Source organism: Carcharhinus amblyrhynchos, chromosome 9 (assembly GCF_965287045.1).
Source record: "Carcharhinus amblyrhynchos chromosome 9, sCarAmb.v2.hapA, whole genome shotgun sequence".
Taxonomy (NCBI): Eukaryota; Metazoa; Chordata; class Chondrichthyes; order Carcharhiniformes; family Carcharhinidae; genus Carcharhinus; species Carcharhinus amblyrhynchos.
In genome coordinates, this window is record NC_137332.1 from 94,061,998 (window position 1) to 94,084,620 (window position 22,623).

At 44.3% G+C, this 22,623-nt stretch overlaps 1 protein-coding gene across 1 annotated transcript in view; it reads right to left on the minus strand.

Annotated features, from left to right (window-relative positions):
• Positions 1 to 22,623, minus strand: part of LOC145348090 (H-2 class II histocompatibility antigen, A-U alpha chain-like) — a 76,706-nt gene that overhangs the window by 29,077 nt on the left and 25,006 nt on the right. Inside the window, exon 3 of the mRNA XM_080196228.1 lies at positions 12,884 to 13,165. Coding sequence (XP_080052354.1) covers positions 12,884 to 13,165 — 282 coding nt within the window. The remainder of the gene's footprint in view (positions 1 to 12,883; positions 13,166 to 22,623) is intronic.

Sequence of the window (22,623 nt, forward strand, 5' to 3'; positions counted from 1 at the left end):
CAAATAGACTTAGATAGGTTAATTGTGTGGGCAGAGACCTGGCAAATGAAGTACCATGTGGGAAAATGTGGAATTGACAATTCTGGCAAGAATAAAAAAGCAAACTATTTAAATGATGAAAGATTGCCAAACCCTGAGTTGCAGAGGGATCTGGGTGTCCTCATGTATGAATCACAAAAGGCTCATACACAGGTACAACAAGTAGTTAGGGTTCTTATATAGGATCTGTTGTAAATGAATGACTGCTTAGTTTTAAACAATGACCCCAGTTCTAGATTCTCCCACAAAACTAGTGTTTTGTGATAGTAAGGAAATGTGATTTTTTTTTCCCTCAAAATTGTGGAACACTGTGCAACAGGTTGTGGAGATGGTGTGTGTGTGTGTGTGTGTGTGTGTGTGTGTGTGTGTGTGTGTGTGTGTGTGTGTGTGTGTGTGTGTGTGTGTGTGTGTGTGTGTGTGTGTGTGTGTGTGTGTGTGTGTGTGTGTGTGTGTGTGTGTGTGTGTGCGCGCGCGTGTGTGCATGTGTGAGAGAGACTAATTCAATTGAACTGAAGACGTCAGAAAGTTGAAATCATCAAAAGATTTGGTGTAAAACAGGCATTTTGAAATGGAGATTAGCAAAGCTAAGATGGAGATCTGCACGAGATAAAGTTTGTTCGTGTTTACTTGCGAATTTCAAAGGAAGGGTTAAACTGGCAAAGATTACAAATTAATAAAACAATGTTAAGTTTATTTCAACTGAAATCAGTGGCTATAAGGACAAAAATTTTTAGTTCTAGGAAAGGTAGATTCCAAAGAAAGTTAAAACAAATGGGTTTAAAGATAAAAGAGAATAAAACCATATTGAAGGAAAGATTGATAACCATGTTAGGAGGAGAGGCCATGGGTGGGATTTTTCCTATCCTGCCCACCACAGGAATCGTAGTGAGTGGAACACAGACCATACAAAGATCCGTTGACCTTGGGTGATATCTTCTGGCCTTTGGACGAGTGTGATTAGAAAATCCCGCCCCATGCGATATTCTGAACAAGGTGCTATGTCGAGGACAGACCTGTGAAGTAAACAACTTCTAGCCACACCTCAGAAGTGTTTCTTCCAGAAAGCTAGATTGTGTTACAAGCCTTGGATTTCCATTGCTGACTGAGGGAGAGAGAAGCCCTGTGAAATACCTCCTCCCCAATAGCAATAGTGGGTGGTTTGCTGGAGTTTTTATTGATTAAGGACCTATAGGGACTGTTGCCTGAAAAAGAATCTGAGAGTCTAGCTAAGGAAATTTGGCATCTCTGCCAATAATCTCACCGTTTACAGATACACCATAGAAAACATCCTTTCTACTTGTATCACAGCTTGGTATGGCTCCTGCAATGTCCAGGCCTGCAAGAAACTACAAAGGGTCACGAATGGAGGTGGTGATAGCAAACTGTCTTCTTGAACTGCTGCAGTCCAGTGGTAGAGGGACTGAATGTTTATGGGCGGGGCTATTTTGTCCTGGATGATGTCGAGCTTTTTGAGTATTGTTGGAATTGCACTTATCTAGGCAAGTGGAGAATATCCTATCACACTTCTGACTTCTACCTAGCAGAAGGTGGATGGGATTTGGGGAGTCAGGAGAGTTACTCACCTCAAGATTCCCAGCCAATGACCTGCTGCTGAAGCCACAGTATTTATCCAGCTGGTCCAGTTCAGTTTCTGGTCAATAGCAACCTTCAGGATGTTGATCGTAGGGTATTCAGCAATAGTAATGCCATTGGCTGTCTAGGGGCGATGATCGGATCCTCTCCCTTGTTGGAGATGGCTATTTCCAGGCATAAATGTTACTTGCTACTTACCAGCCCAAGCCTGGATCTCTTCCAGGTCTTGCTGCATTTGGACATGAATTGCTTCAGTGCCTGAGTCATCCCAAATGGTGCTGAACATTCCACAGTGAACATCTCTGTTATGTTGGGGCATAACTCCTTTAAGGGAATGGTTCACCGGACTAGGGCATGGAGCAAGTTGGCTGAGAACTGCCTTGAGCGGTCAGTCAATGTTTGCAGTGTGGAGCAAGTAGACTGAATAAAGATCTGTATTCTCTGACACCAGGCTGTGGAGTATTTCTTGAGGAGACACCTCAGTACTAAGAGATTTAACAATCCCCACTTCTTACCTTACAACAGAAGGAGGGTCATTGATGAAGTAGCTGAAGATTGTTGGGCCTATGACACTACCCGAGGGACTCCTGCTGTGACGATCTATACCTGAGATACGGATCTCCAACCACCACAACCATCTTCTTATGTGTCAGATATGACTCAAACCAGCAGAGTGTTTTCCTCTGATTCCCACTGCCTCCAGTTTTGCTGGGGATCCTTGATGCTACTTTGGTCAAATGCTGTTAGGAGCAGTTACCTTCACCTCACCGCTGGAGTTAACCTCATTTGTCCACGTTTGTACCAAGGCTGTAATGAGATCAGGAGCTGAGTGACCGAGCAAAATCCAATCTGGGTGTCACTGAGCAATGCTGCTTGATAGCACTGTTGATGACCCCTTCCATCACTTTACCGAATATATAGAGTAGACTGGGTTGGATTTGGCCTGTTTTTTCTGTACAGGGCATACCTGGGCAATTTTCCACATTGTTGGGTAGATGCCAGCATTATAACTGTATTGGAAGAGCTTAGCTCAGGGTGTGGCAAGTTCTGGGGCACAAGTCTTCAATATTATTGCCAGAATGTTATCAGGACCCATTGCCTTTGCAGTGTCCAGTGCCTACAACATGGAGTGAATCAAATTGGCTCGAAACTGGCATCTGAGATGAATCATTCACTTGTCATTTCTGGCTCAAGATCATTACAATTGCCTCACAGCCTTATCTTTTGCCCAGATGTGCTGGGCTCCTCCATCATTCAAGATGGGGATATTTGTGGAGCCTCCTCCTCCAGTGAGTTGTTTATTGTCTACCACCATTCAGGACTGGACAGCTTGGATCTGATCCATTGTTTGAATGATTGCTTAGCTCTGTCTCTTACAGAAATAGATCTATGTTGTAGCTTCACCAGACTGACACCTCATTTTTATGGCGCTGCTCTTGGCATGCCCTCTTGCACTCTTCATTGAACCAGGGTTGATCTCCTGGCTTGGTGATAATGGTAGAGTTGAGGACATTCTGGGCCATGAGGTTTCAGATTGTGGTTGAGTATGACTCTGCTGCTGCTGATGACCCCACAGCACCTCACTGATGCCCAGTCTTGAGTTGCTAGAGCTGTTCAAAGTCTATTCTATTCAGCACAGTGACAGTGCCACACGATGTGATGGAGAATACCTTCAATGGAAAGGTGGAGTCCTGCCCACAAGGATTGTGAGGTGGTCACTCTTGTCATAGAAAGATGCATCTGTGGCAGGCAGGCTGGTGAGGATGAGGTCAAGTATGTTTTCTCCTCTTGCTGGTTCTTTGACCATCTGCTGCAGACCCAGTCTAGCACCTATGTCCTGTAGGATCCAACAGCTCAGTCTGTGGTGGTACTACTGAGCCAGTGATAGATACTGAAGCCCCCATCCCGAGTACAGTCTGCACCCTTGCCACCCTCAGTGCTTCCTCCAAGTGGTGTTAAACATGGAGGAACACTCATTCAAGAGCCGAAAGGGGGCATTATGTGATAATTAGCAGGAGCTTTCCTTGCCCATGTTTGACCTGATATCATGAGATTTCATGGAGTCCAGAGTCGATGTTCTGGATTCCAAGGGCAACTCCCTTCTGATTGTATACCACTGCGCCACTACCTCTGCTGGGTCTGTCCTGCTGGTGACAGAGAACATATCCAGGAATGGTGACGATAGTGTCTAGGACATTATCTGTAGGGTACGATAATGTCAGGCTGTTGTTTGATTAGTCGGAGATAGCTCTCTCAATTTTGGCACTAGCCCCCTGGTGTTAATGAGAACTTTGGAGATTTGATTTGTTATTGTCACATGTATTAGTATACAATGAAAAGTATTGTTTCTTGCACACTATATACAGACAAAGCATACCGTACATAGAGAAGGAGAGAGTGGAGAATGTAGTGTTACAGTTGTAGCTAGGATGTAGAGAAAGATCAGCTTAATGCAAGGTAGGTATATTCAAAAGTCTGATGGCAGCAGGGAAGAAGCTGTTCTTGAGTCGGTTGGTACATGATCTCAGACTTTTGTTACTTTTTCCCTGATGGAAGAAGGTGGAACAGCGTATGTCCAGGGTGTGGGAAGTCCTTGATTATGCTGGCTGCTTTGCCGAGGCAGCAGTACAGACAGTATCAATGGATGGGAGGCTGGTTTGAGTAATGGACTGGGCTTCATTCACGACCTTTTGTAGTTTATTATGTCTTGGACAGAGCAGGAGCCATACCAAGCTGTGATACAAGCAGAAGGAATGCTTTCTATAGTGCACCTGTAAAAGTTGGTGAGAGTCATAGCTGACATGCCAAATTTCTTTAGTCTCCTGAGAAAGTAGAGACTTTGGGGGCTTTCTTAGTGTCGGCATGGTTAACCAGGACAAGTTGTTGGTGATCTGGACATCTAAAAAATTGAAACTTTTCTGCTTTTCACCTTTTCTGCTTCGTCCCCATTGATGTAGACAGGGGCATGTTCTCCTTTACACTTCCAGAAGTTGATGACAATCTCCTTCATTTTGATGATGTTGAGGGAGAGATTATTGTTGCCATACCAGTTCACCAGATTCTCTATCTCATTCGTGTACTCTGTCTCATCATTGTTTGAGATCTGACCCACTACGGTGGTGTCATCAGCAAACAAATTGGAGGGGAATTTGGCTGCACAGTCATAGGTATATAAGGAATATAGCAAGGGGCTGAGAACACAGCCTTGTGGGGCTGTTTAGGATGATTGTGAAGGAGGCGTTGTTGCCTATATTTACTGATTGTGGTCTGTGGGTTAGGAGGGTTGACAAGGCTGGGCTTCCAGTTGTCATTCCTGATGCCTAGGTCAGCGCCTATCCATTTAGTTTCATTTTATATCCAATTTTCTCAAGTTGTTTTTACAACTGATCGTTTGAATTCAATGAAAATCTGGAATTAAAAGTCTAATGTCACCATTTGCCATGGTGTGCTGCCATCTCTCTGCACCTTGTCTAATAATGCAGAGATCATTACCTTTGAGGCCCTGCTTTTCAATTTAACCTCTAATAGCTGATACTTTCTATGCAGAACCTCCTTCCTAGTCCCATTTCAATAGTCAGTAGCTCACACAGACCATGGCAATGGGATTCCACCACTGCAAGTTCCTCTCCAGACCCAAGCAAATGTCTCAAGCTCTTGCACTGGGCAGAAAACACAGTCGTCTGGATTCTTGTTTTCCTCCACACAGAACATGTCTATCTCCTTTGCTATACTGTCCCCTACTACCACGACATTGAGATGCCAGCGTTGGACTGGGGTAAACACAGTAAGAAGTCTCACAACACCAGGTTAAAGTCCAGCAGGTTCATTTGGTAGCAAAAGCCACTAGCTTTCCGAGCGCTGTCCCTTTGTCAGGTGAGTGGGAGTTCTATTCACAAACAGGACATATAAAGACACAAACCCAATTTACAAAATAATGGTTGGAATGAAGTCTTTACAGGTAATCAAGTCTTAAAGGTACAGACAATGTGAGTGGAGAGAGGGTTAATCACAAGTTAAAGAGATATGTATTGTCTCCAGCCGGGGCAGTTAGTGAGATTTTGCAAACCCAGGCAAGTCATGGGGGTTACAAATAGTGTGACATGAACCCAAGATCTGTTTGAGGTCATCCTCATGTGTGCGGAACTTGGTCATCAGTCTGCTCAGTGAATCTGCGCTGTTGTGTGTCGTGAAGGCTGCCTTGGAGAACGCTTACCCGAAGATCAGAGGCTGAATGCCCGTGACCACTGAAGTGTTCCCCAACAGGGAGAGAACACTCTTGCCTGATGATTGTCAAGTGGTGTTCATTCATCCATTGTCATAGCGTCTGCATGGTCTCCCCAATGTACCATGCCTCGGGTCATCCTTTCCTGCAGCGTATCAGGTAAACACAGTAAGAAGTCTGACAACACCAGGTTTAAGTCCAACCGATTTATTTGATAGTAAACTCACAAGCTTTCAAGGTTCCCCTCTTCGTCAGGTGAATGGAGAGTTCTGGCCTCAGACAGAAGATATAAAGCACAGACAGTTTACAGATTACTGATTAGAATGAGAATCTTTACAGCTAAGAATGCTCCACTCACCTGACGAAGAGTTTAACCCCGAAAGCTAGTGAATTTACTATCAAATAAATCGGTTGGACTTAAACCTGGTGTTGTCAGACTTCTTACTGTGTTTACCCCAGTCCAACGCCGGCAGCTCCACATCATGTGTACCAGGTAGACAGCATTGGCCAAGTCGTAAGTGAATGTACTGTGAACCTGGGGATGGTGTTCTCACATGAGATGACGGCATCCGTGTCAATGATCCGGCACATCTTCCAGAAGTTGCTGTGGTAGGGTTGTATGATGTCGTGGTCACTTCTTCTGAAGGCTGGGTAGTTTGCTGCGGACAATGGTCTGTTTGAGGTTATGACTTAGAATGACTTAGAATCTCTACAGTACAGAAAGAGGCCATTTGGCCCATCGAGTCTGCACTGACCACAATCCCACCCAGGCCCTACCCCCATATCCCTACATATTTGCCCACTAATCCCTCTAATCTACACATCTCAGGACACTAAGGGCAATTTTAGCATGGCCAATCAACCTAACCTGCACATCTTCGGACTGTGGGAGGAAACCGGAGAACCTGGAGGAAACCCATGCAGACAGGAGGAGAACGTGCAAACTCCACACAGACAGTGACCCGAGCCAGGAATCGAACCCAGGTCCCTGGAGCTGTGAACCAGCAGTGCTAACCACTGTGCCGCCCATTGTGCAGCTGTTTGAAGGCAAGAAGTGGGGTGTGGGGATAGCTTTGGCGAGATGTTCGTCTTCACCAATGACATGTTGAATGCTCCAGAGAAGACGTCATAGCTTCTCTGCTCCGGGGAAGTACTGGACAATGAAGGGTACTCTATCTGCCGTCTCCTGTGTTTGTCTTCTGAGGAGGTCGGTGTGGTTTTTCGCTGTGGCGTGTCAGAACTGTCAATTGATGAGTCGAGTGCCATATCCTGTTCTTATGAGGGCATCTTTCAGTCTCTGGAGGTGTCTGTTGCGATCCTCCTCATCTGAGCAGATCCTGTATATATGGAGGGCTTGTCCGCAGTGGTTGACTTCTTTAATGTGTCTAGGATGGAAGCTGGAGAAGTGGAGCATCGTGAGGTTATCCATGGGTTTGTGGTACAGTGAGGTGCTGAGGTGACCGTCCTTAATGGAGATGCGTGTGTCCAAGAATGCAACCGATTCTGGAGAGTAGTCTATGGTGAGGCTGATGGTGGGATGGAACTTGTTGATGTCACCGTATAGTTGCTTCAGTGATTGTTCACTGTGATTCCAAAGGAAGAAAATGTCATCAATGTATCTAGTGTATAGCACTGGTTGAAGGTCCCGTGCGGTGAAGAGGTCTTGTTTGAGCCTGTGTGTGAAGATGTTGGCATACTGAGGTGTGAATTTGATCCCCATGGCTGTTCTTTGTATCTGGATGAAGAACTGGTTGTTGAAGGTGAAGGCATTGTGGTCCAGGATGAAGCGGATGAGTTGTAAAATTGCATCTGGAGATTGGCAGTTGTCGGCATTGAGTACTGAAGCAGTCGCAGCAATGCCATCGTTGTGGGGGATGTTGGTGTAGAGTGCATCCATTGTGACAAGGAGTGCTCCTGTCATAGCGGAGAAGCAATGATATCTTCTCCAGAGCCTTCAACATGTCATTGATGAAGATGAACATCTTGCCAAGGCCATCCCTACACCCCCACTTCTTGCCTTCAAATAACCGCACAACCTCAAACAGGCCATTGTCTGCAGCAAACTACCCAGCCTTCAGGAGAACAGCGACCATGACACCACACAACCCTGCCACAGCAACCTCTGCAAGACATGCCAGATCATCGACACGGATGCCATCATCTCATGTGAGAGTGCCATCCACCAGGTACACGGTACATAGACTTACAACGCGGCCAGTGTTGTCTACCTGATACAGGAAAGGATATCCCAAGACATGGTACACTGGGGAGACCATGCAGACGCTACAACAATGGATGAACACGACTTGACAATCACCAGGCAACAGTGTTCTCTTCCAGTTGGGGAACACTTCAGCGGTCACGGACGTTTGGCCTCTGATCTTCAGGTAAGCGTTCTCCAAGGCGGCCTTCATGACACACAACAGCAGAGAGTCGCTGAGCAGAGACCGATAGCCAAGTTCCGCACACGAGGATGGCCTCAACCAGGATCTTGGGTTCATGTCACACTATCTGTAACCCCCACTACTTGCAAAATCTCACTAACTGTCCCGGCTACAAACAATACACATCTCTTTAACCTGTGCTTCACCCTCTCTCCACTCACATTGTTTGTACCTTTAAGACTTGATTACCTGTAAAGACTCGCATTCCAACCATTATCTTGTAAATTGAGTTTGTGTCTTTATATGCCCTGTTTGTGAACTGAAATCCCACTCAACTGACGAAGCAGCAGTGAGTGCTCCGACAGCTAGTGGCTTTTGCTACCAAATAAACCTGTTGGACTTTAACCTCGTGTTGAGAGACTTCTTACCCTACTACCACAACATTCCTATTTACCACCACCCCCCCTCCCCACCACTTGAATGGCTTTGTACCACAATGCCAAGGCCAGTTCACTCATCCAACTTGTAGTCCCACTCTCATCCATTCATTCTGCAAGAACTTTGTACTTATAGGACATTTGCAAAGGCTGAGACTCCTCCACATTCTCGATCCCCTTATCTACTTGACTCATAATCACACCCTCCTGTCCCTGATCAAATCAGAGGACCCTATCCTAAGGGGTATAGCTGCCTCCTGGAACAAAGTGTTTAGCTAACTTGCCCCCTTCCTGATGCATCTCAGTGTCTGCAACGCAACTCTTGAGCCAAACTTCCTGAAACCGCAAACATTCACAGATTCATTGCAGATGTGTTTGCTCTGGACCGCACTGGTGCCCATGTCTACCCACATACAGCAGATGCAACACATCACCTGCCCTGCCATCCTAATTTTGTGTTAATTAATTAATGATAAATGCAACTATTAATCATGAGGTTTACTAGTAGTAAAGATTGCAAATATTAATAAAACCATACAGCTACTAATAAATTAACTGAGTTTCAGCAGATAAACAAGAAAAATAATCACCAACCAAGCACTTAACATTTTCCCTGTGATGTTACACTTTAAGTTTCTCAGAAAGAGATCAAAGAAAAGAGGGAGGGAAAAAGGATAAGTCATTGGTAGAGGAGAAGGGACAACTGCTAGTTAGGGCCACATATTCCTCATAACCACCAAGTTTCAGTGTAGAGAGAAAGACAGTGAGCAAGAAAACATGAGAAGAATTATAGAATTATGGATAAAGCAGGCAATGACAGAGAGAGAGAGAGAAAAAAGATGGATAGCAAAAGATCACAGAGACAAAAGTAAAAGAAGAGATTATAGTCAATGGATTAATGCAGAAAATGCATGTAAGATTTGTTCATCAAAGCTTCAATGATTTTTTTCACAATTAAAGCCTAAAACAGGGTTTGCTGTGATATTCTCCTTCTCAGAAACAGGAGGAAGCATTAATTAAATCTTGCAGTTCTTTTCTGGGCTGCCCTAGATTTCATTAAACATAGTCTGGAGGTTCTAGTTGAGTGAAAAACTCAGCAAAGAGAATAATTCAAACTAAGTATTTCAAAGCATATAGAACATGCAGCACAGAGAAAGCAAATTCCTAAAATTGAATAGACATACCTGGCATGATCAAAGAATCCTTACAGTGCAGAAGGAAGCCATTTGGCCCATCGAGCCTGAACAAACAGCAATCCCACCTAAGCCATATCCCCATAACCCCTGCTAATCCCCTGACACTAAGGGAAATTAGGTATGGTCAATCAAACTAACTCACACATCTTTGGAGTGGGGAGAAAACCAGAGCACCAAGAGGAAACCCACGCAGACACAGGAAGAACGTGCAAACTTCACACAGTCACTTAAGGCTAGAATTGAACCCGAGTCCCTGGTGCAGTGAGACAGCAGTGCTAACCGGTGTGCTGCTCTAATACTCGCTTTTTTTCTGTTGTGCTACATACATTTTCTACAGAAGGCAAGGGAAGTTCATTGGTAAAGGTTACACAATGAACCACTTATTCTCATTCCCTGTAGATCAAGGTTTGATTTAGAACATAAGAACATAAGAAATAGGAGCAGGAGTAGGCCATCTAGCCCTTTGAGCCTGCCCCACCATTCAATAAGATCATGGCTGATCTGAAGTGGCTCAGTTCCACTTTCCCGCTGACTCCCCATAACCTTTAATCCCCTTGTCTATCAAAAACCGATCTACCCGCGTCTTAAATATATTTAGCAAGGTAGCCTCCACCACTTCAACGGGCAGAGAATTCCAGAGATTCACCACCCTTTGAGTGAAGAAGTTCATCCTCAACTCTGTTCTAAACTGCACCCCCCCCATATCTTGAGGCTGTGCCCTCTAGTCCTGCTGTCCTTTCTGAGCGGGAAGAACCTCTCCACCTCTACCCTATCCATCCCTTTCGTCATTTTATACGTCTCAATGAGATCTCCCCTCATCCTTCTAAACTCTAACGAGTACAAGCCCAGTCTATTCAGCCTCTCCTCATAGTCCAACCCCCTCATCTCCGGTATCAGCCTAGTGAACCTCCTCTGCACTCCCTCCACGGCCAAAATATCCTTGCGCAAGTGCGGTGACCAAAACTGCACACAGTGCTCCAGCTGCGGCCTCACCAGTGCCCTGTACAGTTGCAGCAAGACCTCGCTACTTTTATATTCAATCCCCCTCGCTATGAAGGCCAGCATCCCATTTGCCTTCCTGACCACCTGCTGCACCTGTAGGCTGGGTTTTTGCGACTCATGCACAAGGACCCACAGGTCCCTCTGCACCGTAGCATGCTGCAGCTTTTCGCTCTGTAAGTAGTAGTCCTTCCTACCATTATTCCTACCAAAGTGGATAACCTCACACTTGCCAACATTGTATTCCATCTGCCAGGTCCTCGCCCACTCGCTCAGCCTATCTAGGTCCCTCTGCAGACTTTCTACACCCTCCGCACAATTTGCTGTTACACTTATCTTTGTGTCATCAGCAAATTTCGACACCTTACACTCGGCTCCTCCTCCAGATCATCTATATAAATGGTAAGTAGCTGAGGCCCCAGCACCGATCCCTGGGGCACTCCACTAGTCACCAACCGCCAATCTGAATAGCACCCATTGACACCCACTCTCTGCCTCCTATTTGACAGCCAATCCCCTATCCACGCTAACACCCTACCCCCAACTCCATGCCCCCTAACCTTCTGAAACAACCTTTTGTACGGCATCTTCTCAAGCGCCTTCTGAAAATCGAGAAACACCACATCCACCGGTTCCCCTCTATCCACCGCACTAGACACATCCTCATAGAACTCCAATAAATTCGTCAGACACGACTTCCCCTTAACGAAACTGTGCTGCGTCTGCTCTATCAAACAATTCTTCTCAAGATGCCTCGCTATTTTCTCTTTGATTATGGATTCAAGCATTTTTCCTACAACAGACATTAAACTAACCGGCCTATAATTCCCTGCCTTTTGCCTGCTACTCTTTTTAAACAGCGGCGTAACATTAGCCGTTTTCCAATCTTCCGGCACTTCCCCGGAATCCAGCGACGTTTGGAAAATAATCACCAAGGCATCCACTATCACATCTGCCATTTCCTTCAGAACCCTTGGATGTATTGCATCCGGTCCTGGGGACTTGTCCACCATCAGTCCCTCCAGTCTGTCGAGCACTGCCTCTCTAGTAACAATAATGTCATTCAGGCCCTCCAGTCCTACCATCTTTCCATCGCTAACACCCGGCAAACTATTCGCGTCCTCCTCTGTGAAGACCGAAACAAAAAAGTTATTCAAGGCCTCAGCCATTTCCCCATCCCCTACCACTAAATTCCCCCCTCTCATCCTCTAAGGGTCCAACATTCACCCTAGCCAGCCTTCTCCTTTTTATATATTTATAAAAACTCTTACTATCCTTTTTTATATTTAGCGCTAGCCTAGATTCATAGTTTATCCTTCCTTTCTTTATCAACTTCTTCGCCATTCTTTGTTGATATTTAAACCTCTCCCAATCCTCTTCTTGCCCACTACTCTTAGCAACTCTAAACGCATCCGCTTTTAATTTAATACTCTCCTTTACCTCCTTCGTTATCCACGGCTGTTTATCTCTCCTACGATCCTTCTTTACCATTGGAATAAATTTCTGCTGAGCACCAAGAAAGATCTCCTTAAAGATCCTCCACTGTTCCTCAGCAGACCTATCTCCCAATCTGCGCCCCCAGTCTACATTCGCCAATTCCTCTCTCATCCTATCGTACTCCCCTCTGTTCAAACAAAGGCCACAGGTCCAGGAACCCACTTTCTCCTCCTCCATCTGCATCAGAAACTCCACCATACAATGATCACTCTCCCCAAGAGGATCCTTCACCACAAGGTCCCTAATTCTACCTGCCTCACTACATAACACCAGATCTAAGATAGCTCGCTCCCTCCAGGTGTTGAGATATTGATTGGATTTTAAATGTTAACCCAATCCAATGCCCCTAACTACACTCACTCAACAACCAGTTAAATAAATTATATATTACATGGGATTCTATCCACTTTTGAAGTGAAAAATCAGATGAAGCCTTTCAAGAATGAGACATGAAGTTTGATTCTTACATCGCATCATATTATAAACCAGCTACTGGATGATCAAATCCGTACTAACCCCAAAACACAGTCGCTGGCTCCTCCAGACCCTCATGTTCCACATGACAGGAATACATGTCTCCAGGACTCGGGGTGAATTGCAGGTATGTGAATCTCTGGTAGGAATAATCCTTCTTTATATAATACTCTGTGATGTTGATGCCATTCGTCAGTTCTTCATTGTTCCTCCTAAACTTCATGGTGATACGTGGAGGGAAGAATCCATCAGCCAGGCAGATCAACGTGTTGGGCTGTCCCCATTTCACAGAGACTTCAGGGTACATGGCAATCTGAGGGGCAACTGTGAACAGAGAAAGGACACAGCATGGGTACAATTAACCAATGTGATGTAGCAGGATAAATAAAATATAACAGGTAGATTGTGTAGTGTGGAAAATATACAATCAACTCCTAATCAGTACAAGACTGTCAGATCAGGTCAGAAATTAGACCACTTCAACGTGCAGTGGAGAGACAACTAAAGAAAGCATTTACATTTATAAAGCCTCTCATCTCATCCTCAGCACCTCCTCAGATTCCTTACAAACAATGATTTCCATTTGTTGTGTACACAGCAAACAGCCAGCAAGATGAAAATCAAGTTCACCTCTATTAATGGTGCAGAAATAAACTAGACAAAGATGCTGGGAGAAATAGCGATGCTTTCAGTTGACCAGGTGGCCTTTAATGATCCCTTTACAAAAAACAGCAACTTCGGTTTAACATTACATCTGAAAGATGGTACCTCAAGGTCTGTCCTAGCTTGATGTTGGTTGCTACTACAGCTTCGCCTTGAATTTCTGCAGCTCGTATGGGCAAAATTGTCTATTAAATATCCCTAGATGCAAATTGTTGAGGAATGATAGGAAAAGGAGGCATGGGGAAAACACTGCAGTGATGGGGAAAGAGAAGGGGCACGGAAGGGGACAGAGAAGAGACAATCTAGAGGGATCAAGCACAGAATCTATCTGGTTGAGCTAAGGAACAAAAAATGTGCAATTCTGTTGCTTGGTATAGTCTATAGGCCACCAAACTAGAAAGATGTAGAGGAACAAATTTGCAAGGAAATTACAGAGGTTCAAGCTTGCAATGGGAGTCTTTAATTATCTGACCACAGACAGGGATATAATGCTGTAACAGGCAGAGAGGGCCAAGATTTCCTAGTGTGTGTTGAGGGGAATTTTCAAATGCAGTATGATTCCATTCCAATAAGAAAGGAAGCATTGCTGGACCTGATTTTTCAGAATGAGGGCTCCAAGTAGATCAAGTATCAGCAGAACATTTAGGGAACAGTGATCACCGTATCGTAAGGTTCATGTTGGCTAAGGAACAATTCAGATAATTGATTGGGGAATGGGTAAAAATGGACCTGATTTAGGTGAATTGGAATCAAAAGTTGGCAGAAGAAACAGTAACAGGACAAGGTGCTGCCTTTACAGAAGAGGTATATTAGGCAGAATCAAGGCATATTCCCACAAACAGGAAAGGCAGAACAATGTAATCCAGAGGTACCTGGATGACAAATAGACAGAGATTTAGATGAAGGGGAAAAAGTGTGTTGATGACCATTGTCAGCTGGAGAATACTACAGAGAACCAGGCTGAATATTGAAGGTTCAGAGGGGAATTGGAAAAGCAAATAGCAGAAGGAAAGAGAGAGTATGGCAGCTAACAAACAAATGCATCCAATGGTCTTCAATAGGCAGACAAACAAAGAGTTGCAAAGGAGCTGTTAGACCAAGTAGCGACTGAAATAATAGGGATTTAAGCATGGAGACAGGTGGCATTGCTGAGTTGTTAAATGAATACTTTGCATCGGACTTTACCAAGGAAAACATGGCACAGGTAATGGCTAACGTGGAGATAATTCAGGCACTGGAAGGGTTTAAAATTCATAAAGAGATGGTATAAGGTAGGCTATACTTAAAACTTGTAAGACAACAGGAGTGGGTGAGATGCATCCGAGGGAAGCGAGGGTGGAAATTGCAGAGGCACATAAGAACATAAGAACATAAGAAATAGGAGCAGGAGTAGGCCATCTAGCCCTTCGAGCCTGCCCCGCCATTCAATAAGATCATGGCTGATCTGTCGTGGCTCAGTTCCACTTTCCCGCCCTCTCCCCATAACCCTTAATCCCCTCTCTTATCAAGAACCCATCAACCCGCTTCTTAAAAATATTTAGCGAGGCAGCCTCCACCACTTCAACGGGCAGAGAATTCCAGAGATTCACCACCCTTTGAGTGAAGAAGTTCCTCCTCAACTCTGTTCTAAACTGCCTCCCCCTTATCTTGAGGCTGTGCCCCCTAGTCCTAGTGTCTTTTTTGAGCGGGAAGAGTCTCTCCACCTCTATCCTATCCATCCCATTCATCATCTTATACGTCTCAATGAGATCTCCTCTCATTCTTCTAAACTCTAACGAGTACAAGCCTAGTTTATTCAGCCTCTCCTCATAGCTCAATCCCCTCAACTCCGGTATCAGCCTAGTAAACCTCCTCTGCACTCCCTCCAAGGCCAAAATATCCTTGCGCAGGTGCGGCGCCCAAAACTGCACACAGTACTCCAGCTGCGGCCTCACCAATGCCCTATACAGCTGCAGCAAGACCTCCCTACTTTTATATTCAATCCCCCTCGCACCAGTCATAATTTTCCAGTCTTCCTTAAACTCGGGGTGGTGCCAGAGGACTGGAGAATTGTAAATGTTTCAAAATTGACAGATGATACAAAACATGGAAGAATTCTGAAATATCATGAACTGTGAGAATACTGTAGAACTGCAAAAGAACAGACAGGTTGGTGGAATGGATGGGCAAGCAACATTCAAAACTGAGAAGTATGAATTAATTCGTTTTGGTAGGAAAAGACAACATAAAGGGAACAAATCTAAAGGGGGTGCAGGAAAGAGGGACTTCAGAGTGTAAATTCATAAGTCATTGAAGGTGGCAGGGTAGGTTGAGAGCGTGGTGAATAAAGTACACAGCATCCTGGCTTTATCAGTAAGAGAATGAAATACAAAAATAAAGAACTGATGTTAAACCAGTATAAATACTGGTTCAGACCCAAATAGAGTATTGTGTCCAATCCTGGACACCACACTTTTAGAAGGACGTGAAGGCATTAGAGAGAGAGCAGAAAAGATTCACAAAAATGGTTCCAGGGAAGAGGCACTCAGTTACATAGACAGATTGGAGAATTTGGAACTCTTCTCCCTGGAGAAGAGGAGGTTGAAGTTGATTTGATTTGAGATTTTCAAAATCATGAAGGGTCTGGACAGGGTCGACAGAAAGAAACTGTTTCCAACGGTGGAAAGATAAAGAACCAGAGGGTACAGATTTAAGGTAATTGAAAAAAGCAGTGGGGACATGAGGAAAAATGTCTTCACCCAGCAAAGTAGTTAGCATCTGGAATACACTGTCTGGGAGTGCAGTGGAGGCAGGTAGCACTGGGCGTATTACACCTTTGGAGAACCAGTGCAAAAACAACAGCCCAAATTGCCTTTGTGTGATTCCACAATTCTCCCACAATACTGTTAGGTAAGAAATTCCAGGATATTTTTCAGTGATAATGAGTAATGGCAATATATACCCAAATCAGGATGTGACTTGGAAGGGAACTTGCAGACTGTATTGTTCCCACTCATTTCTCCTCTTGATTTGTCAATGTTGGAGGTTGCAGAAGGAGATGCTGAAGCTTGGTGGGAAAGTGAGTGATAAGGAGAATCTAAAGATGCTTCAAAGTGATTTTAACAAATTGAGTGAGTGGACAAATACATGGCAGATGCAGTATAACATGGATTAATGTGAACTTATACTTTTCAGATGGAGAAACAGAATCTCAGACTATTATTTAAATCAGTGATAGATTGGAAAATGCTGATATACAAAGGGATCTGGGTGTCCTTGCGTTCTAGACACTGCAAGCAAGCATGCAGGTTCAGCAAGTAGTTGTGAAGACAAATGGTATGTTGACTTCCATTGCAAGACGGCTTGAGTACAGGAGCAAGAGTGTCTTACTGCAGCTCTATAAGGCCTTGGTGAGGACAGACTTGGAGTATTGTGTTCATTAAAAACTGATCTCCACTCCAAACTTTGTCCTCTAGCTAGACTCCATCTTCTCCTGGCCACAGTCTTAGACTAAACCAGTCTGTCCAGAACCCTCTGCGTCACACTGGATCCCACGATGAGCTTCCAACCTCATTTCTGTGCTATCATTATGCCTATCTCCATCTCCATCACTTGACTTCACCCCTATCTCAGCTCATCTGCTGATAAAATCTTCATTCCTGCCTTTGTTCCCTCTAGACTCAACTACTCTAGACTCTTGGCTGGTCTCCCACATTTTACCCTCTGTATAGTGGCATAGCTGGGGGAGGGTTTCAGAAGTGGCGCCTTTTCAATGGGGCGTTCCTCATGGGGCCCCTGCAGAGGCTGCGAAGGAGATAAATATATTCAATCCCCTGACTGACAGCTCGATAAACCAATCTGGAGCACAGCTCCTCACTCACTAACTCCCGCCCACATCCAACCTCCTGACTAAAGGCTTGAAAAGCCAATCCTAGGGCGATACGTCACCCCCCACTCTGCCAATCCGATACACAGGATCTCACTTAGTGCTGACTGACAGCTGAGTTCACCAATCACAGCACAGTGTGTCCACAAGCTCCGCCAATCCGGACACAGCTCCTCAGCCCTGCTCCGTCAGTGGGACGGCTCGGTCTACGGATGAACATCGGAATTCAGAAGTGGTCATGTTTTAACATTCACAGCAAGCATTATGCAGGTCAGGGTAAGGTATTTGGTTAGCTGTCAGCAACTGTGAACAAAAATGTATTAAAATGCTGTTAAGTCTGCAGGTCCACCTGATGTACCAGTGGAGGGAGGTTTGTTCTCAATAAAGTTGGCAGATAAATTCGGTCTGCCCCTTTTCTTGCTTCAGTATAACTTGACTGCTTAACAATCACATATATCACAGCACCTGATCATCTGTGATCACTCAATGTGACACATCACCTAATTTCACTTAGAGTTTCAATGTTTTGGAAAAGGAAAAGGATGATCAGTGCCAAGAATTTGCATTTTATATATTTCAACTAAAACTTACTGAGAGAAAAGAAATTGACACCAAGCCAAAAAGAAAAAGAGTCAGGTGACCAAAAGATTGATCAACAGGGTAGGTTTTTAGGGGCACCCATACAAATTATAAATGTATTTAATTTTTTGGTGTTTATTTTATTTTTCTGCTTTGAGAAAGAGAAGGTTTTTTGGTCAAAAGTAAATGTTTTTTAAAAGAATAGTTGTTTTGCATGTGAGGTGATGATGCCAGTCTGTGGTGATGTCAGCACTGGGCGGGGCCTGGACAGAGCAGACGGGATTGGTGGAATAGTAATAAAGGGGCGGTCCTTTTCTATGTGCTTACTCCCCCTAACCTTCAAACCTGGCTACACTGCTGCCTCTATAACTTAAAGTAGTTCAAAACCTGCTGCCCCAGATTTAACCCACACTAAGTCCATTCACCAATCATTACTGTTCTTACTGACTTACTTTGCCTCCTTGTTTGTTTCGATTTAAAAAATTCTGATCCTTGTTTTCAAATTCCTGCGTAGCCTCACTCCCGCCCCCATCTCTAATTACTTTCAATCCTTCCAAAATATTTGTGCTTCTCTAATTCTGGCCTCTTGAGCATCTTCAATTTTAATTAGTCCATCTCGGAGTGCACACCTTCTGTTGCCAAGGCAGAAAGATCTGGAATTCCCTCCCAACATTGCTCCGACTCTGAGTCACTTTCCTCTTTTATGACAGTGCTTAAAATCTCTCTCTTTGGACAAGCTGGTCACTGGTGTAATGATTTTGTTTTCTAATGTTCCTGGGAAGCTTCATTACATTAAAAGGTGCTATATAAATTTGTTGTTGCAATTGTAAATACTTTGTAAACATACAACCTACAGCTAAATCAACAACTGACCAAAGAGATGTGAGACAGTTTCTAAAAACCCAATGAAATACATGGGGAGGGGAGGGGAAGGGGGGGGAGTGGAGTGACAAAACTTTCCTAAAGAAATACAGTGTGCCTGGTTACAATATGTTGGAATTATTTACTTCCCTGTTCCAAATCAGTTCTCTATCATTGTTATTTAACACCCACTTTATGTGACTGACTGCCCCACAAAAGCAGGCTGGTACCCCAGGAATACATGCAAATCATAGTCCAATAATATCCATAGGATCTCAATTTGATTGTAATTAATGAAATCCTCCTTGTGTAGAACCCATTCAATAAACAGAACTGCTCCCACATACTGCCAGATACAATGTTTCAAAGAAACAAAATGGATATTTGTGCTCAAAGATTGCTTGTTTTTAATTTTCTTTGCCATGAAATAGCAGTTAAGTCAACACAAGCATTATTCTGTGTTCATTAGATTTAGCAAGCAAATGAGGATGAAGAGTAGCAGCTGATGCTGGTTAACCAGAGGGAACAGCTGTTAGAAGACAGGAAGGAGAAAGCTTCTTTCTGGAGGACATACCCAGCACACTGGCTCTGTAGACCAAGGCATCTTAAAGCTTTTTTGAGGATCAGTGTGTGGAGCGGTTGTGTTTCTCCACACATAGTCCACCTCCTGCTCCAAGACCTGCTGCTTGCTGAGATTCTGCATTTACAGTGGGTGATAAAGGCTCCGTAATCCTTTAGTTTATTCCAGACTGCTGCAAGGGGCTGCCATGTACACATACATATAGTAGGTCACCAAGGTCCATTCTATCAGCTTTCCTATGGATACCAATAGTCAAAACTATAGAATAATACCATACAGGATTCCAGTCAGCCCAGTGAGTCTGTGCTGACTCTTTCAAACTGAAAACCTATTACTTCCACTTACCCAAGATGATAAAACATAGGAGCAGAATTAGGCCATTCGACCCATCGAGTCTGCTCTGCCATTCAACTATGGCTGATTCTTTTCTCATCCCAATTCTACTGCCTTTGCTCATGACCACTGATCCCCTTATTAATCAAGAACCTATCTATCTATCTCTGTCTTGAAGACATTCAATGACCTGGCCTCCACAGCCTTCTGTGGCAAAGAGTTCCACAGATTTACCACTCTCTGGCTGAAGAAATTCCTCCTCATCTCTGTTTTAATCTGAGGTTTTGCCCTCTGGTTCTAATTTTTCCTATTAGTAGAAACATCCTCGCTGTGTCCACTCTATCCAGGCCTCGCAGTACCCTGTAGGTTTCAAAACCCTTCTAAACTCCAATGAGTAGAGACACAGAGTACTCAGCCATTCCTCATATGACAAGCTCTTCATTCCAGGGATCATTCTTGTGAACCTCTTCTGGACCTTTTCCAAGGCAAGCACATCCTTCCTTTGATATTGGGCCCAAAACTGCTCACAATACTCCAAATGGGGTCTGACCAGAGCCTGATACAGCCTCAGATGTACACCTGCTCTTGTATTCTAGCCCTCTCGACATGAATGCTAACATTGTATTTGCCTTTCTAACTGCCGACTGAACCTGCACATTAACCTTAAGAGAATCTTGAACAAGGACTCCCAAGTCCCTTTGTGTTTGATTTCCTAAGCATTTTCCCATTTAGAAAATAGTCTATACCTCCATTCTTCTTTCCAAAGTGCATAACCTCACACTTTTCCATATTGTATTCTATCTGCCACTTCTTTGCCCACACTCCTATCCTGTCCAAGTCCTTTTGCAGCCCCTTCCTTTCCCTTTACATACCTACTTCTTTTGCAGATTTTTTTCTCCTTAAAGTATTTCTCCAATTCTGTGAAGATTACTATTGAACCCAAATCCCCCACAATCTTAACACTGTATTCCAAGTTCTAACCAATTCTTGTATAAAAATTCTTCCCTTGTGATTTTGTCAATCAAATGTTCCCTCAGGCTATCAGCTTTTCGGCAATTGAAAATAGTTGCTATCAAACCACTATTTAAAGTCATCATTTAAAAAAAATCTTTCATAGTGCATCAGCATCGCTGGTCAGGCTGGCATCTGATGCCATTCCTAATTGCCCTCAAGGTAGTGGTGAGCTGCCCTCCTAACCACTACAGTTCCTGAGGTACACCCACAGTGCTGTTAGGAGTTCCAAGATTTTAACCCAACAACAGATAAAATGATGATATATTTCCAAGTCAGGATGGTATCGGGTTTGAAGGGAACTTCCAGGTGGTGATGTTCATTCCTATGTCTGCTGCTCATGTTGATCGTAGAGGTTGCACATTTTGAAGGTGCTATCAAAGCAACCTTGGTGAGTTGCTGTGGCATATCTGGTAGATGATACATACTGCTGCCATTGTGCTTTGGTAGTGAAGGAAGTGAATGTTTGAGGTGGTGGATAGGATGTCAATTGGATGGTGTTGAGCTTCTTAAGTGTTGTTGGAGCTACATTCATCCAGGCAAGTGGGAAATATTCCTTCACACTCCTGTCTTGTGCCTTGTCAATGGTGGATAGACCTTGAAGGGTTACTCACCATCCTGACTTGTAAATATAGCACTGTTCCTTTACTGTCACTGTGTCAAAATGCTAGAATTGCCTCCTTAGATGATGTATTTTGAGAAAAAGAGGGCAGTTACTCTCTGTAAAATTCCCAAGTCTGACCTGCTTTGTAGCTACAGCATTTACATGGATAGTCCAGTTCAGTTTCTGGTCAATAGTAAATCCCACAAGATTGATAGCGGGGCAATGATAAATCTGTGACTCCCTGCCTCTGCACCCCCGCCTTGCCGCTGCACCCCTGCCCTGCCCCCACTCCCCCGCCACCCCCCAACTCCCCCACCACCAACCACCAGGAACATCCTTCCTGCATCTAGCTTGTCTAGACCTGTTAGAATTTTATAGGTGAAGTTTCCCCCACCAATCATTTTTCTAAACTCCAGTGAATATAATCATAAGTGACTCCTGACAGTCCCTTTGTCATCCCAGGAATCAGTCCAGCAATCATTCTCTGCACTCCCTCCATCAGAAGACTATCCTTCCTCAGATAATGAGACCAAAACTGCACACAATATTCCATGTGTGGCCTCACCAAATCCCTGTATGATCGCAGCAAGACATCCCTGATGCTGAACTCAAATCCTTTCACTATGAAGGCCAGCATACCATTTCCCTTTTTCACTGCCTCCTGTACCAGTGCCCCACAAGGCTGTGTCCTCAGCCCCTTACTACATCCTTATACACTTGTGACTGTGTGGCCAAATTCCCCTTCAACTCCATTTTCAAATTTGCTGACGACACCACTCCAGTGGGCTGGATCTCAAACAGAGTACAGGAAAGAGATAGAGAATTCGGTGAATTGGTGCAATGACAATAATCTCTCCCTCGATGTCAACAAAACGAAGGAGATTGTAAGACAAGGAAATCGACTTCAAGAAGTATACTGGAGGACATGCCCTGTCTATATCAACAAGGATAAAGTGGAAATGCTCGAGGGCTGAAGTTTCAAAGTGTCCAGATCACCAACAACCTGTTCTGATCCCTCCAAACTGATGCTATAGTAAAGCCTATCGACACCTCTAATTTCTCAGGAGGCTCAGGAAGTTTGGCATGTCCGCTATGACTCTCACCAACTTTTACAGCTGCACCTTAGAAAGCATTCTTTCTATGGATGTACCATAGCTAGGTATTGCGCCGGTTCTGACCAAAACTGTAAGAAACTACAAAGGATTGTGAATGAAGCCCAGTCCATCACACAACCCAGTCTCCCATTCATTGATTCTGTCTACACTTCCCGCTGCCTTGGAAAAGTA